The 12,373-nt window shown below is 40.9% G+C and overlaps 1 protein-coding gene across 2 annotated transcripts in view; it reads left to right on the forward strand.

Moving 5' to 3' along the window:
* Nucleotides 1-11,835, forward strand: part of zbtb2b (zinc finger and BTB domain containing 2b) — a 13,499-nt gene extending 1,664 nt beyond the window's left edge. For both annotated transcript variants that reach the window (XM_046836866.1, XM_046836865.1), the window contains exons 2-3: nucleotides 7,368-7,549; nucleotides 9,684-11,835. In XM_046836866.1, coding sequence (XP_046692822.1) covers nucleotides 7,377-7,549; nucleotides 9,684-11,100 — 1,590 coding nt within the window. In that variant the 5' untranslated portion in view covers nucleotides 7,368-7,376 and the 3' untranslated portion in view covers nucleotides 11,101-11,835. The remainder of the gene's footprint in view (nucleotides 1-7,367; nucleotides 7,550-9,683) is intronic.
* Nucleotides 11,836-12,373: the final 538 nt, after the last annotated feature.

Here is a 12,373-nt window from a genome sequence, read left to right on the forward strand (position 1 = left end):
TCTTTCTATCTAACTCTCTTTATCTATCTGGCTTTTCACTCTGTTGCTCTCTTTCTGTCATCCATCTCTTTCTCTGTCCTTGTCTTTGAGTCTCTCTCTCTCTTTCTCTCTTTCTATCTCTTTGTCTCTTACTCTTTCTGTCACTCTCTCTCTCTCTCTCTGGGAGATCTGTCCATGTCACAGTTTATACTTTCTCTTTAATCACTCGTTATTTACTGGTCAGTCTGCATTATTTATACGGTGCATCACTGATGTTGATACAGTTGTTGTTGTTTACAGCTCAAAGTGTTTTTGAGATCATTGGTGTAAAATTCAACACTGTTAAAAGTTTATCAAAAGTTTTAGACGTGTGAAAAAATGCTGTACAGTGAGAATGTTTTTAAAACCAAGCGTTAGCATCAGTCCTTCCTGCTGTTTACGGGACACTTGCACACAGTTTTTGAAGGAACTCGGCAAGTCGGTTTGTTCCAAACAACATGGAGATCGAACCACAGATCTTCTGCTTATGTAGGCTCCTCACATCCTTCTGTCTCTTCATGTAATCCCAGACAGACTGGATGATGTTGAGATCAGGTTCTGGTTCTTCTCTATCCTGAAGTTAGTTTTAAATGACACATCAGTCACCTTCCTGATGGATGATGGAGGAGTATCTACATGTTTTTCTCAGCATTGAGGACATCAATAAACCTGACCAAACCTGCTGGTCCATTTGCAGACCTACACCATGCTTCACATGTTTCCTGCAGACACTCATCACGTGTTTTTATCTACAGCTAAATATTTAAACCGTTGACTCCTCAGTCCAGAGTACCTGCTGCCTCTTTTCTGCTCCTCGGTTCCTGTGTTTTCATGCATAGTTGAGCTGCTGATTTTTGTTTCCATGTCAGAGGTTTTTTTAGTCTGCAATTTCTCCTGGTGTTCCTGTGTCCCACTGGTTTTCCACCGTAGCTCTTTGCTCATGGCTCTGCTGGACATCATCTGATGTTGAAGAGATGAAAGCACTATGTCTTTCATCCACTACATGAAGTCTCTTTGGTGGACGTCTGTGTCTACAACACCGCCTGTTTTTGTGTTGGGTTTTTTTTTTCTCTTGAAACCCTAGTCTGCTATAAGATCTGCGCCTAGAAGAGAACTTGCTGATGCAGTAGAAAAAGCTTGCGTCTTGTTGCCGTGCTCAGTCTTGCCATGGTGTAGGACCTGTGCCATGAAACTGTCTTCAGAGTTTTGCTGGTCCACACCCAGGTTGAAGCTTCTACACAGCTGTTTCTGTTTCCGTTATTGACTTGACTAATAACCTTCATGTGAAATTGATGATTAGCACCTGCTTGGTGGAATTGGTTAATAATACACCTGAAGCTGATCCTACAAAATCTCACTTTCAGCACGAATCGAAAGTGTAGTTAAAAGCCGAACAATGGCGGCACCGAAAATTGATTCGTTTCGAAATATTGAAAATCGTATACAAATATTTTTATACCTTATAACTGCTTTAAACATTTAACACAAAACTAGATCGATTTTATTTAAAATTGGCCTTTTAAAAAATGTAAATATTTTGACACTTCAAGTCGTATTACACCATTTATGCCCCACCCCTTGGGGCGGAGCTTTTTCAATTCAGTTCAGTTTTATGTGTATAGCTTTTTTAATAATAAACACGGTTCATCTGTGTTCTCATTGGTCTGGTTTTGGCTTCGGGTTCGGTCTCGCCATCTCGTGGTTTACGAAAGTTTTTAATCAGAAGTTTGTTGGTTATGTGAGGTTATGTTTCAAACGAGTCAGTTTTTTTTTGTTTCCGACCCGGTGCTCATCAACCACGCTAGCTTCGGGTTGATCTAAAACGAGAGCTGGTTATTTTATTTGGCGTCCAGGTGATGACCCCGAGGCTCTTTTTGTTCACTTTCAACACCGCCCTAAAAGCCCGTCATGACCTCATCCGTGGGAAGTGTGGACGAGGGGAAATGCTTTACAGCTCCAATAAAAACGCTTTTGTTAAACGTACTTTATGTTCAGCCAGTCCGTGTTAGCTTGGTTCGCTTTGATTAGATTTGATCGGGCTGATAATTTACAATGTCTCGAACGCCATTGGCTTACGCTCCAAAATTCAAACGCTTACAAAAGGAAGCGCATCCACGTTATTTAATCACGGCAGGACACTAGCAGGTTTACAGAGACCTCGATAATCAGTCGAGATATCATCATGGGGTATCTTAATAACAAAAATAAAGCTAGCATAAAAAAAAAGAACTTTTCTGACTAGAATGAGAGAATTTGATTATTTGAATGTCTTTTCAGGGTTAGAATGGCGATTATGATATTTTCCGTTACACATCGTACCACCCCTGTAAATAAGCTACATCCGTTCTGGTTGTACATGACGTTACACACGTTTGCACGGTTTAGACCCGATGGCGCTATAGTACCAAAAATGGTTATTAAGTAGGGGATCACGTCGCTCTTTCACCTCACCCGGGTTTGGTCCTTCTCTACCTTCTTAACATTTAGCTAAATTTACTAGTGTTTTAGTCACGAACGAATAAATGTTTCTGTTTTTTTTGCGAGTTTTGGGTAGAAGAGTATTTTTAAGTAAGAAGCACGAAAACAAAGCTTCAATTATTCCCAAACACGAATTATTGACCAATTGGTATAAAGTAGAAACCATTCATACAGGAGTTTCCTGTTTTTGACGGTTAAACCTGTAATGGGGGAAAAAAAAACGTGGTTAAGGGCCTTGTTTAGGGGCCCACATTGTGGTGTTTGGTGAGGCTTGGATTTGAACTCCTGACCTTATGATCCATAGACCGGTGCCTTCACTACTTAGCTCCCGCAATTAGTGCCCCACTCCGCAGTGTATATATCCGAGTCCACATCCACGTCTACATTCTCCCTCAGCAGACAAGTGACGTGTCTAATCACGTGATGCACAGCACGGGTGCTGGCGCTGCTGCCTAGCTATCTCGGCTCGAGCTGACAAGCCAGGGGATCAGAGGTCGCCGACCGGGATCTTTAAAATCGCAAAAAAGCATGCGCCTCTGCCATGGGGTTATTGTGTATCAGTCGCACTTCCTCAAACCGTGTTCATGCAGGTGATATGGGTTTCTGTTCGGTATTTCGTAAGCACAGAGATACATTGTCTCCATGTTTTCGATCATGTCGACGTTATGACAAAAGTATTGGGACACTCGATTTTCCCAGTCGTACGCGGTTCTTCTCCAGACTGTTACCTCAAAGTCGGAGGCACACAACTGAGCTTTGGATACAGTTGTGCTGGGTCACTTGAATTAGGAGATGCAAACCTGTTCCAACATGACCGTGCCCCTTCGGACAAAGCCAGCTGCTTTCCTTGGAAGTTGAAGTGGAAGATCTCCTGCTATTGAACACCTTTGAGATGAACGCTGACTGCACCCCAGGCCTACGTCAATACCTTTCTTTACTAACAACGTTGTAGATGAACGAGCACAAATCTCCACAGAATTCTAGTGGAACATCTTCCCAGAAGAGTTGAGATTATTATAAGGGCAAATGGGGACTAAATGTAAAGTTCAGAAAGCATACATAAATGATCTGGTCGTATAGTGCGGTGTGAAATGACATCACATTCTAAACCTACATGAAACTAAAGTCTCTCAATGAGATTCCTGTAAGAGTTCGATCTGAAAGGCTGTAACCCGAGGGGAAGGTGACGCCGAAATCTTTTAGGTAAAGCCGTATAATCCTCCCCTCCCCGAGGGTCCACCCGGTCAGCGTGGCCTCGGTCTCCTCCCAGCTGCGATTCAGGTCTGAGCAGACGACGTGGGCCGTCCTTCCCGTCGCTCAGCAATGCGGCGTAACCGGTACGCTCGTTTTCTTTCAACCTCCAGCCTGCCAGATCATCAGCCCGATTCACATACCGAGACACACAGGCAGGCGAGACGACGACAACATGGTATCACGAGTCTCCAAACACGCTTTATTGATCCATTTATTTCAAACAGCTGCATTTGTTGTATTTATTTAGTGAAACAATTCTTTTAATGGAAATTTTTTTTTTTGCAAATTTTGTCTAAAATCTTACATCAAACAAATACATCTAATCAGTTTATATTTATTCAAAAATATTCTGTGAAAATATCACTTGGATAAATAAAACCGGACACCAATTATTAAACCGTCATATTTTACAGACCTTCCAAATTACAAAAAGGAAAAATTTAGGAGCTGAAGTTTCGAAATTTAATGAAAAAAAAGAAAAAAACTAAGCTGAAAATTTTTTACATTTGTTTTAATTTTGTTTATGCGAACGACTATCGGCATTCGTGAGTACAATTAGAAAGTCAGTGAAGACACTTATTCAATAAACCTTAAAAAGTAAATGCTTCCAATGCAGAAACTCGTGCTAAAAAATGCTGGTATGTCAAAAAACAGAAACGTACACTGCGACTTTAAGCTTAAGTTTTCACCAGAAATAGTTTTATTGAATTTGATTAATTTAAATGGAATTTCCTAAAATGTAAAATCAAATTTGTTTTGTTATAGAAACTAAAAACATTCGAGTTTTAAAAGACGTTTGGGGTTGGGATAGGAATCTTTGGGTCATTTATTGGTTTATTGTACATTTTTGGATAAAGTACAGAGAAGTGTTTTTAAAAAAATGTAAGCAGAAATTTAATTAGTTCTCTGCTACGCTTCCGTACAGGGATAATGTATAATAACACAACAAGTTTTTCAGGGGTCCGTGTCAGATCACGTTGCAATTGAAAAGCAAAGTGTGAATTACAATTTTTTATTTATTTATTTATTTTTGGTTGATGATCCAATGCTAAACTGGAAGAAAAAGGGACTTTCATTGGTGCTCTTTTCCCAGGAAGGAATGTCCGCTCTGGAGCCCCTTACACAAGTGATATATAATATAAAGCAAACTAGACCAACGTATTTAGAAATCGCAGACAATCTAGAACACAGTGTGGGACAGGGACAGTGTGGGACTTTGAAAGAAGAGGACTTGTGTGGGATTCCCATTTCTTGTCGCTCTCTTGTTGATTCATTTGAACTTCTCAGATTAAAGCCAGAAATGTTGATTGAAGCCTTTGATGTGCTGATGGTTGATCATTTATTTTATATTTGAGTCGTTCAGGAGAACCACAAACCCGAACAACTCAGTCACAAAATAAGACGTCAAGAAATTATAAATGAGGTGCATTTTTTGTTTGTTTTTTTATTTGATTCAAGCATAAAAAAAAAGGATATAAACATAATTATTTCGTAATTATTTTTTTCTTCAGTTTTAAAACGGAAAACAAATGAACACCGCACACACGGACTTTGCGGTGTCTTTGGATAGAAATTGTCTCTTTCCTGTTCATTTTACTTGAACATCAATCGTTTTCGTCTGACAACACCAATGGAAAGGTTTCCACCTGCTTTACACAGATTGTGCAGATTTGATCACCATGGCGATGCCCCTGTGCACCAAGGCTGGAGTAGAAGGTCTTGAGTGGTCTGCTGTAGAGCTCAAAATGTAAACACTGACTGCACCCCAGGCCTCTTCAGCTACATCAGTACCTGACTTTACTAACACACTTGTGGCTGAATGAATCTCTACAAAAATCTAGTGGAACATCATCTCAGAAGAGTGGAGGTCACTATAAGAGCAAATATGGATTAAATGTAGAATGGGATGTTAAAACAAGTGTCCACAAACTTTTGTCTTTATAGATTATAATCCCTTAATGCACATTGAAATATATTTTTTTAATGTCTGACTAATTTTAATGTATATCAGTATTTTATTTAATGACTCCAGCCTTCCTATTTGTTATACATTTACACACCATTCCAACATCAACCCCCCCAACTGGAGAAAATCACTCAGGACAACTCAAAGTTCTGGAAGTTTTCGATCGTAGGTCAATAGGAAAAGCCCCCATAATCACCCGGCGTGTTCGTTTTTTCACGTAGCGAGCAAACATCCTGCTCAAAGCCTTGGATCAATATACGTGACTCTTGAACAAGTCGATTCCAGTCCTCAGTGCTTTGGGCTTTTTTCTTTCTTTTCCACAGGATTTTTTTTAAGGAGCTAAAGTATTGCAAATAAAAATTTAAAATAAAGCTGACCTTTTTGTTTTCGTGCGGTTAATTCATTTAGTTTAAGCCTCGGATTTGTCTGGATGCAATAATCGTGTGCAGGAACGTCTTAAAATAAAAACAAAAGTACCAAAAGTTGAATATTTGCTAGAAGTTGTATTTAAAAATACAAAATAAAAATTACATTACGATTTTAAACTTGAGTTTTCACCAATCGAAATTTCGATTGGAAAATGTCAAATTGGAGTTTCTTTCGAATGTAAAATCAAACTCGGTTTGCGATTTTAAAAGACGAGAAACTTTTGCGTTCGAACGGATAGTGGCGAGTTTGACTTCGGAAACTTATGCATCATTTATTCATTTGTCGCAAATTTAATTTGGGCGGGGAAAAAAATCTTTGTGTACAGTCTCTCTCAAAAGTAAGTGCACCCCTTCACATTTCAGCAACCGCTTTATTTTTCTTTTCAAAAGACAATACTATAGAAATGAAACTTGGATATCTTCAATGTGCAGTTTGTGTAGCAGTCCAGATTTACTGTCCTCTAAAAATAACTCGACAAAAAGTAAGCGCACCCTAAGCGAACATGTCAAAACCGTGTCCAAGGTGTCAATATTGTGTGTAAGCACCATTTGTTACGTAGCGCTGCGTTAATCCTCCTGAGTGTGGAAATCACCAGGGCTGTTGAGCAACAATTCTAATTCTGTAATCCTCAGAGGTCCAGGATGAACATCCAGTGGTCAGTATGAAAGAATGAAACTTAAAACACTGAATTTCAACTGCTTTAATACAAGATACACACATTTGTCTGGTTCTGTCAATCAGAAACATGAACATGAAGAAAAGGACGTGTGGCTTTGCATCGTTACACCACGTACAGCTGTTATCCCTGAGGGTGTACTCACTTTTGATGGCAGTTATTTAGACGATATGTTGAGTTATTTTAAGAGGACAGTAAAGCTGCTACAAAAACTACACATTAATTCTATAAAATATCTGTTTCATTGCTACAGTATTGAGATACAGTTCGCTGAAATATGTGGGGTGCACTTACTTTTGAGATACTGTATGTATATATATATATATATATATGTTATAATGTTCTAAGTAGATTCCTAGTGTCCAGCTCGCAGTGCGTTTCATACTACTGCTGTGTGTGTGTGTGTGTGTGTGTGTGTGTGTGTGTGTGTGTGTGTGCTTTTCTTGTACTCTTTGTGTGGTTCATTGTGGTCTGCAGTAGACCGGAAGCCGACCCGTCATCTCTAACCCCCCCCCCCCACCCCCTCGTCTCGCTCTCTCTGCGTAGGTGGAAGTTATGGAGCTGGCCAACCACGGTCTTATCCTCCTGCAGCAGCTCAACGCGCAGAGGGAGTTCGGCTTCCTGTGTGACTGCACAGTCGCCATCGGTGACGTCTTCTTCAAAGCTCACAAGGCCGTGCTGGCCGCGTTCTCCAACTACTTCAGGATGTTGTTTATTCACCAGGACAGGTAGAGAGAGACGCGTGTTTGGTTAACAAGTCACTGTTTTGTTTGCACAACGAAGAACTGAAGAGTTAGATGCTCACATACTGTGAATATATATATATATATATATATATATATATATATATATATATATATATATATATATATATATATATATACAGTTCAAAAAGTATTAACTAAAGGGGCAGAAAATATCGACGCCAGCGACGAGAAGGGAAAAAAAACTTCTTGTATTACTGAGAACTCGCAAACTCGCCCTCCCTCCCTTTCTCTCTTCCTCCCTATCACATCCTCTACCACCCAGGGAGAGCGGGGGCTAACACGTGCTTCCCCTGAGACACGTGAAGCCAGCTAACCGCATCGTCTCGAGCTCTCGCTACGTCACGCTCGCCCTGTCGATAACCGCACCATCACGTAAAAAAAAACAACACACAAAAAAAAGCAGATGCATCACTTTTCCGATTCTTATTCCATTTCAAACTTTCTGGTTGCTGAGGAATAAAACCCCGAGTGTTTCATTTCTCGTACAGAACGACAGATTGAAGAAAACAAACAAAACATTTTTTTTTTATGTCTTCAACATACACTATTTGGCCAAAAGTATTGGGACACCGTTTTTTTTCTGCACACTATTGTAATCTTTCTCTTCACTCGAACTACGAGACCCAAACCTGTACATGTTGGAGTGAAAGATCTTCTGCTACTGAAACTTATTGAACATTTTTGCGATGAAGTGAGCTCTGACTGCACTCCAGGCCTCCTCACCTACATCACTACCTGACTTTACTAACACCCTTACAGCTGAATGAAATCTCACACAAATCTCCACAAAATCTAGTGGAACATCTCCCCCATAACAAATATACATAGTAAATTGGGGATTAAATATATAATGGGATGTTCAAAAAGAGACTTAGATATCTCATGGTTAGGTGTCCATAAACATTTGGCCCTAGTGTATTACTTTTTTAGTGCTATAGATAAAAAAAACAAAAAACACAGCGTGCGATGTTAGAGGTTGCCATAGTAACCTTTAACAATGGGTGGTGCAAGTGGCAAGTCTTTCGCTATCGTGGATAGTTGCTGCATAGTCCAGTCGGTTCTTCCATAAATGTTCGATAAATGAAAAACTCTTTACAGAAAACATCAATTGATCAAAAAATGTTACTATAGAAACAATAACATTTAAGAACGAGCGCATAATCGCCCAATCAGAATCCAGAACTCTGATCATTTAAAAGCCATCTAAAAATAATCCCCTTAGTCTTATGCCTTTTGCTTTCATTTATTTGGATCCTCTGAGGTGTTCGGTGAGGAAGGAGGCCACATAATTTTTTGTTTTGTTTTATGCTACCTTTCGTTTTTGCCTGTATATTGTATATACATATGGTTACATGTTGCGATGCCAAGACAAGACACCTCAAACATCTCATTGTCAACCAGTGAGTAGAGAAAATGACCCACAGAACAAAAATAAACCTCAGACGGTTCCTTGCAGTTCAAAATATTTACATTGCAGACCTGCATTCATTGCCTTTCGTATTTATTTTTGTAAGGTCACATGACCGACGAGGCACTTCAATCATTAAACACTGCAATGACAAAAAAAGTACACCACAGCGCCGTGAAATCAGCCAGTCAGAAGGTGTTCACACGATACCTTTACTTTCATGGGGCAGTATTGTTTCTATGGTAACAGCTATTAATAGAGGTGTAACGGTACACATAATTCACGGTTCGGTACGTGCCTCGGATTTTTTAATTCGTTCATTTACTCCCTCGATATGTGGAATTGTCAGGAATTTCTCCTTCTAAATTCCTGAAGCTGGACATAAAACACAAAAGAATCCATATCGCTAGACCGATGTTAAAAACGTTGGCGATGACAGGAAGTCATCGATTTCGTGCATTCGCAGAACAAAATCGAAATGTTCTCACATGCGCAGTACAAATCATGTTTACGGTACGAATCGAGGAGCTACAGTAACACGAGGCAGATATGCACTGAACCGAAAGTTCTGTATCGAAACTGTTTGCTATGAATGCAAGTACCGTTACACCCCTAGCTATTGATCAATAATATGAGGTTTTTGATTTGGTGTATTTATTTATTTATTTTTTTCACCCCATCGTCCAGCGACTGCGTTCGTTTAAAGCCCGCAGACATCCAGCCCGATATCTTCAGCTACCTCCTCAACCTGATGTACACAGGCAAACTGGCCCCGCAGCTGATAGACCCGGCCCGGTTAGAGCAGGGCGTGAAGTTCCTGCACGCCTACCCCCTCATCCAGGAGGCTAGTCTGAACAGCCAGTCCGCCTTCTCCCATTCTGAGCCCAGCATCCGGCTTAACACCTCTCTCTATGGCATCCAGATCTCAGGCCAACAAGCGACACAGTCGGGTCGTCTTTCGACCAGGAGACCGTCTCCACCCGTTGACTCGGACAGCACAGGCACGCTCGACGGGAAAGCTTCGAACGTGACTCTGTCGTCCGGATCCAGACTGCAGTCAGACATGGAGGTCGAGGCCACAGCGATGAGCAGCGTCCACTTTGGGAGAGAAGCCTCCGAGGCAGACGAGAGCGCATCGTCTTCCTTGACGAGTGGGAACCCCAACACCATCCTCCACGTCAAGCCGAGCATCATGAAACGAAGCTCCTCATTCAGGAAGCACTACACCTGCCACATCTGCGGCAGTCGCTTCAACCAGCGAGCCGCTCTGAGAGAACACCTCCTGTGGCACGCCCAGGCTATGGCGCCTCTAATGCTGGAGTCTGGAGGTGCCACTTCCCCAGTACTTCCTGGAGGAGCTGCCACGCCCGAGGTGGAGGAGATTCTGACCGGTGTCGGAACGTCCGCGGTCACTCCCATCATGGTGGACATTGACGTAGAACAGCCTCTGTCCGGGTCTAAAGTCTCCCCACGGGGCGAGACGGCCATTTCGTTTCCCTCGGCGGCGGTGGTGACATCATCGTGCGCAGCTCAGCCGCAAGCGGACACGCCTCCTCCTTCCGACATCGCCGACATTGACAACCTAGAAGGTGCAGCCGACATCGAGCGAGAAGTCAAGCGACGGAAGTATGAGTGCCCCACCTGCGGACGCAAGTTCATCCAGAAGAGCCACTGGCGCGAACACATGTACATCCACACAGGAAAGCCGTACCGCTGCAGCGCCTGCGGGAAGAGCTTCTGCCGGGCCAATCAGGCTGCGCGACATGTATGCATGAGCCAAGGGGCGGAGTCGGCGTACACCATGGTAGACAGGCAGAGCATGGAGCTGTGCGCGGCGGACGACTCCAGTCAGATGGAGGCCCTGTTCCTGGGCTCCTCAGGAAGACCGTACAAGTGTAACGTATGCGAAATGACCTTCACCAGCCCGAACGAGGTTATCAAGCACCTGTGCTTTAACACCACCGCGATCTCGGAGGGCGGGGTCGCAGGAACTGCAGCTATTGCCGAGAATGAGGACAAAGCAGCCAAAGATGAGGGTTCTGATGTGTCTAGCGGTGGATCTTCAGTGACTGCCATTAAAACAGAGGAAGTCCTGGTAGATTAATGAAGTATCCATCCTATAAGTTTTTTTTTGTTTGTTTGTTTGTTTGTACAGCGTAGATCAGGAAATGACTCGTGCATGTTGTAGGAAACTGTTTCTTTCTTTTTTCTTTTTTTTCCTCCCACACAAGCAGGGAATCTAGATGAGTTTATTACACCGCGAATCTTGTTTTCGTTTCTTTGTTCGGTGGGTAATTCAGGTCATTCACATGTTGCACGTTGTGGTTTAAGCCTTTCCTCTTTGCAACTGTCAGCAGGAAGAGGAAGTGCTGAATTACAAGAAGAAGAAAAAAAATAACGTACCCACCTATGTTGAGAACGTTCTCCTCACCGATTCTCACATCCTGGTATGATCCGTGATTTGACATTTGAAGCAATAGCCAGCAGCATGCACCATCACCATCTTCCTATTATTATTATTATTATTATTATTATTACTATTATTTGTATTTTTATTTCTACCAGCCAAAGAGTGTTAGAACAATTTATCTCCACTTCTGTGATACATTTTTTTTTTTATTATTTTTTTTTTTTAAGCTTTTTTCATTAGTATGAATTCCAATAAACAATTCACTAGTTTCCGTTACGGCATTATTATTAATGTATAATATCTCAAATCCAGTAGCTACAATCTCAGCTAAGAGATCATCCTCATCCTCCAGATATTTAAACTGAAGCTTTTTTTTTTTGTTTTTGTTTAATTATTATTATTATTATTTTTTTTTTGCCAACACAAATACAATTAAACTTTTTTTTTTTTTTTTTTTTTTTTATCCAGAACAATCATATTAAATGTTTACAGATGTGCTGTCTTTTTTCAATTGTTTTCTTGTTTTTTAAATTTTTTTTAATTTCAATTTATCTGTTGATCTTTTACGCAATGTAACGGGTTTATTTTGTTTGTTTGTTTGTTGTTTTTTTCCAGAAAAAAGGAGACGGTCAGGGTGAAATGTACATGTGGATCTCAGTGTGAAAGGAGATTTTACTGTTTTATTGTTTTGTTTTTAAAAGCCCTTACTTTGGATTTTTTTTTTCTTCGTGGAAATTTTTTATACACAGTACTATATTTACAAAGAATATTTTATATTACAAATGTTGTATATTGCATAAAGTGCATTGAGCGTAGAATATAATCAATTTGTCTTAGTGTAGCACGGGTGTACGTGCGCGTGTTCGTCCCTGCGTATGTGGTCTTATGTTAATATTTTCATTCATTTTTTTTTTTCTCCGTTATCTGCTGTCATTTTCTTTGCTTCTTGTTTGTCCAGCTGTCCAAG

This window comes from Silurus meridionalis, chromosome 23 (assembly GCF_014805685.1).
Source record: "Silurus meridionalis isolate SWU-2019-XX chromosome 23, ASM1480568v1, whole genome shotgun sequence".
NCBI classification, from domain to species: Eukaryota; Metazoa; Chordata; class Actinopteri; order Siluriformes; family Siluridae; genus Silurus; species Silurus meridionalis.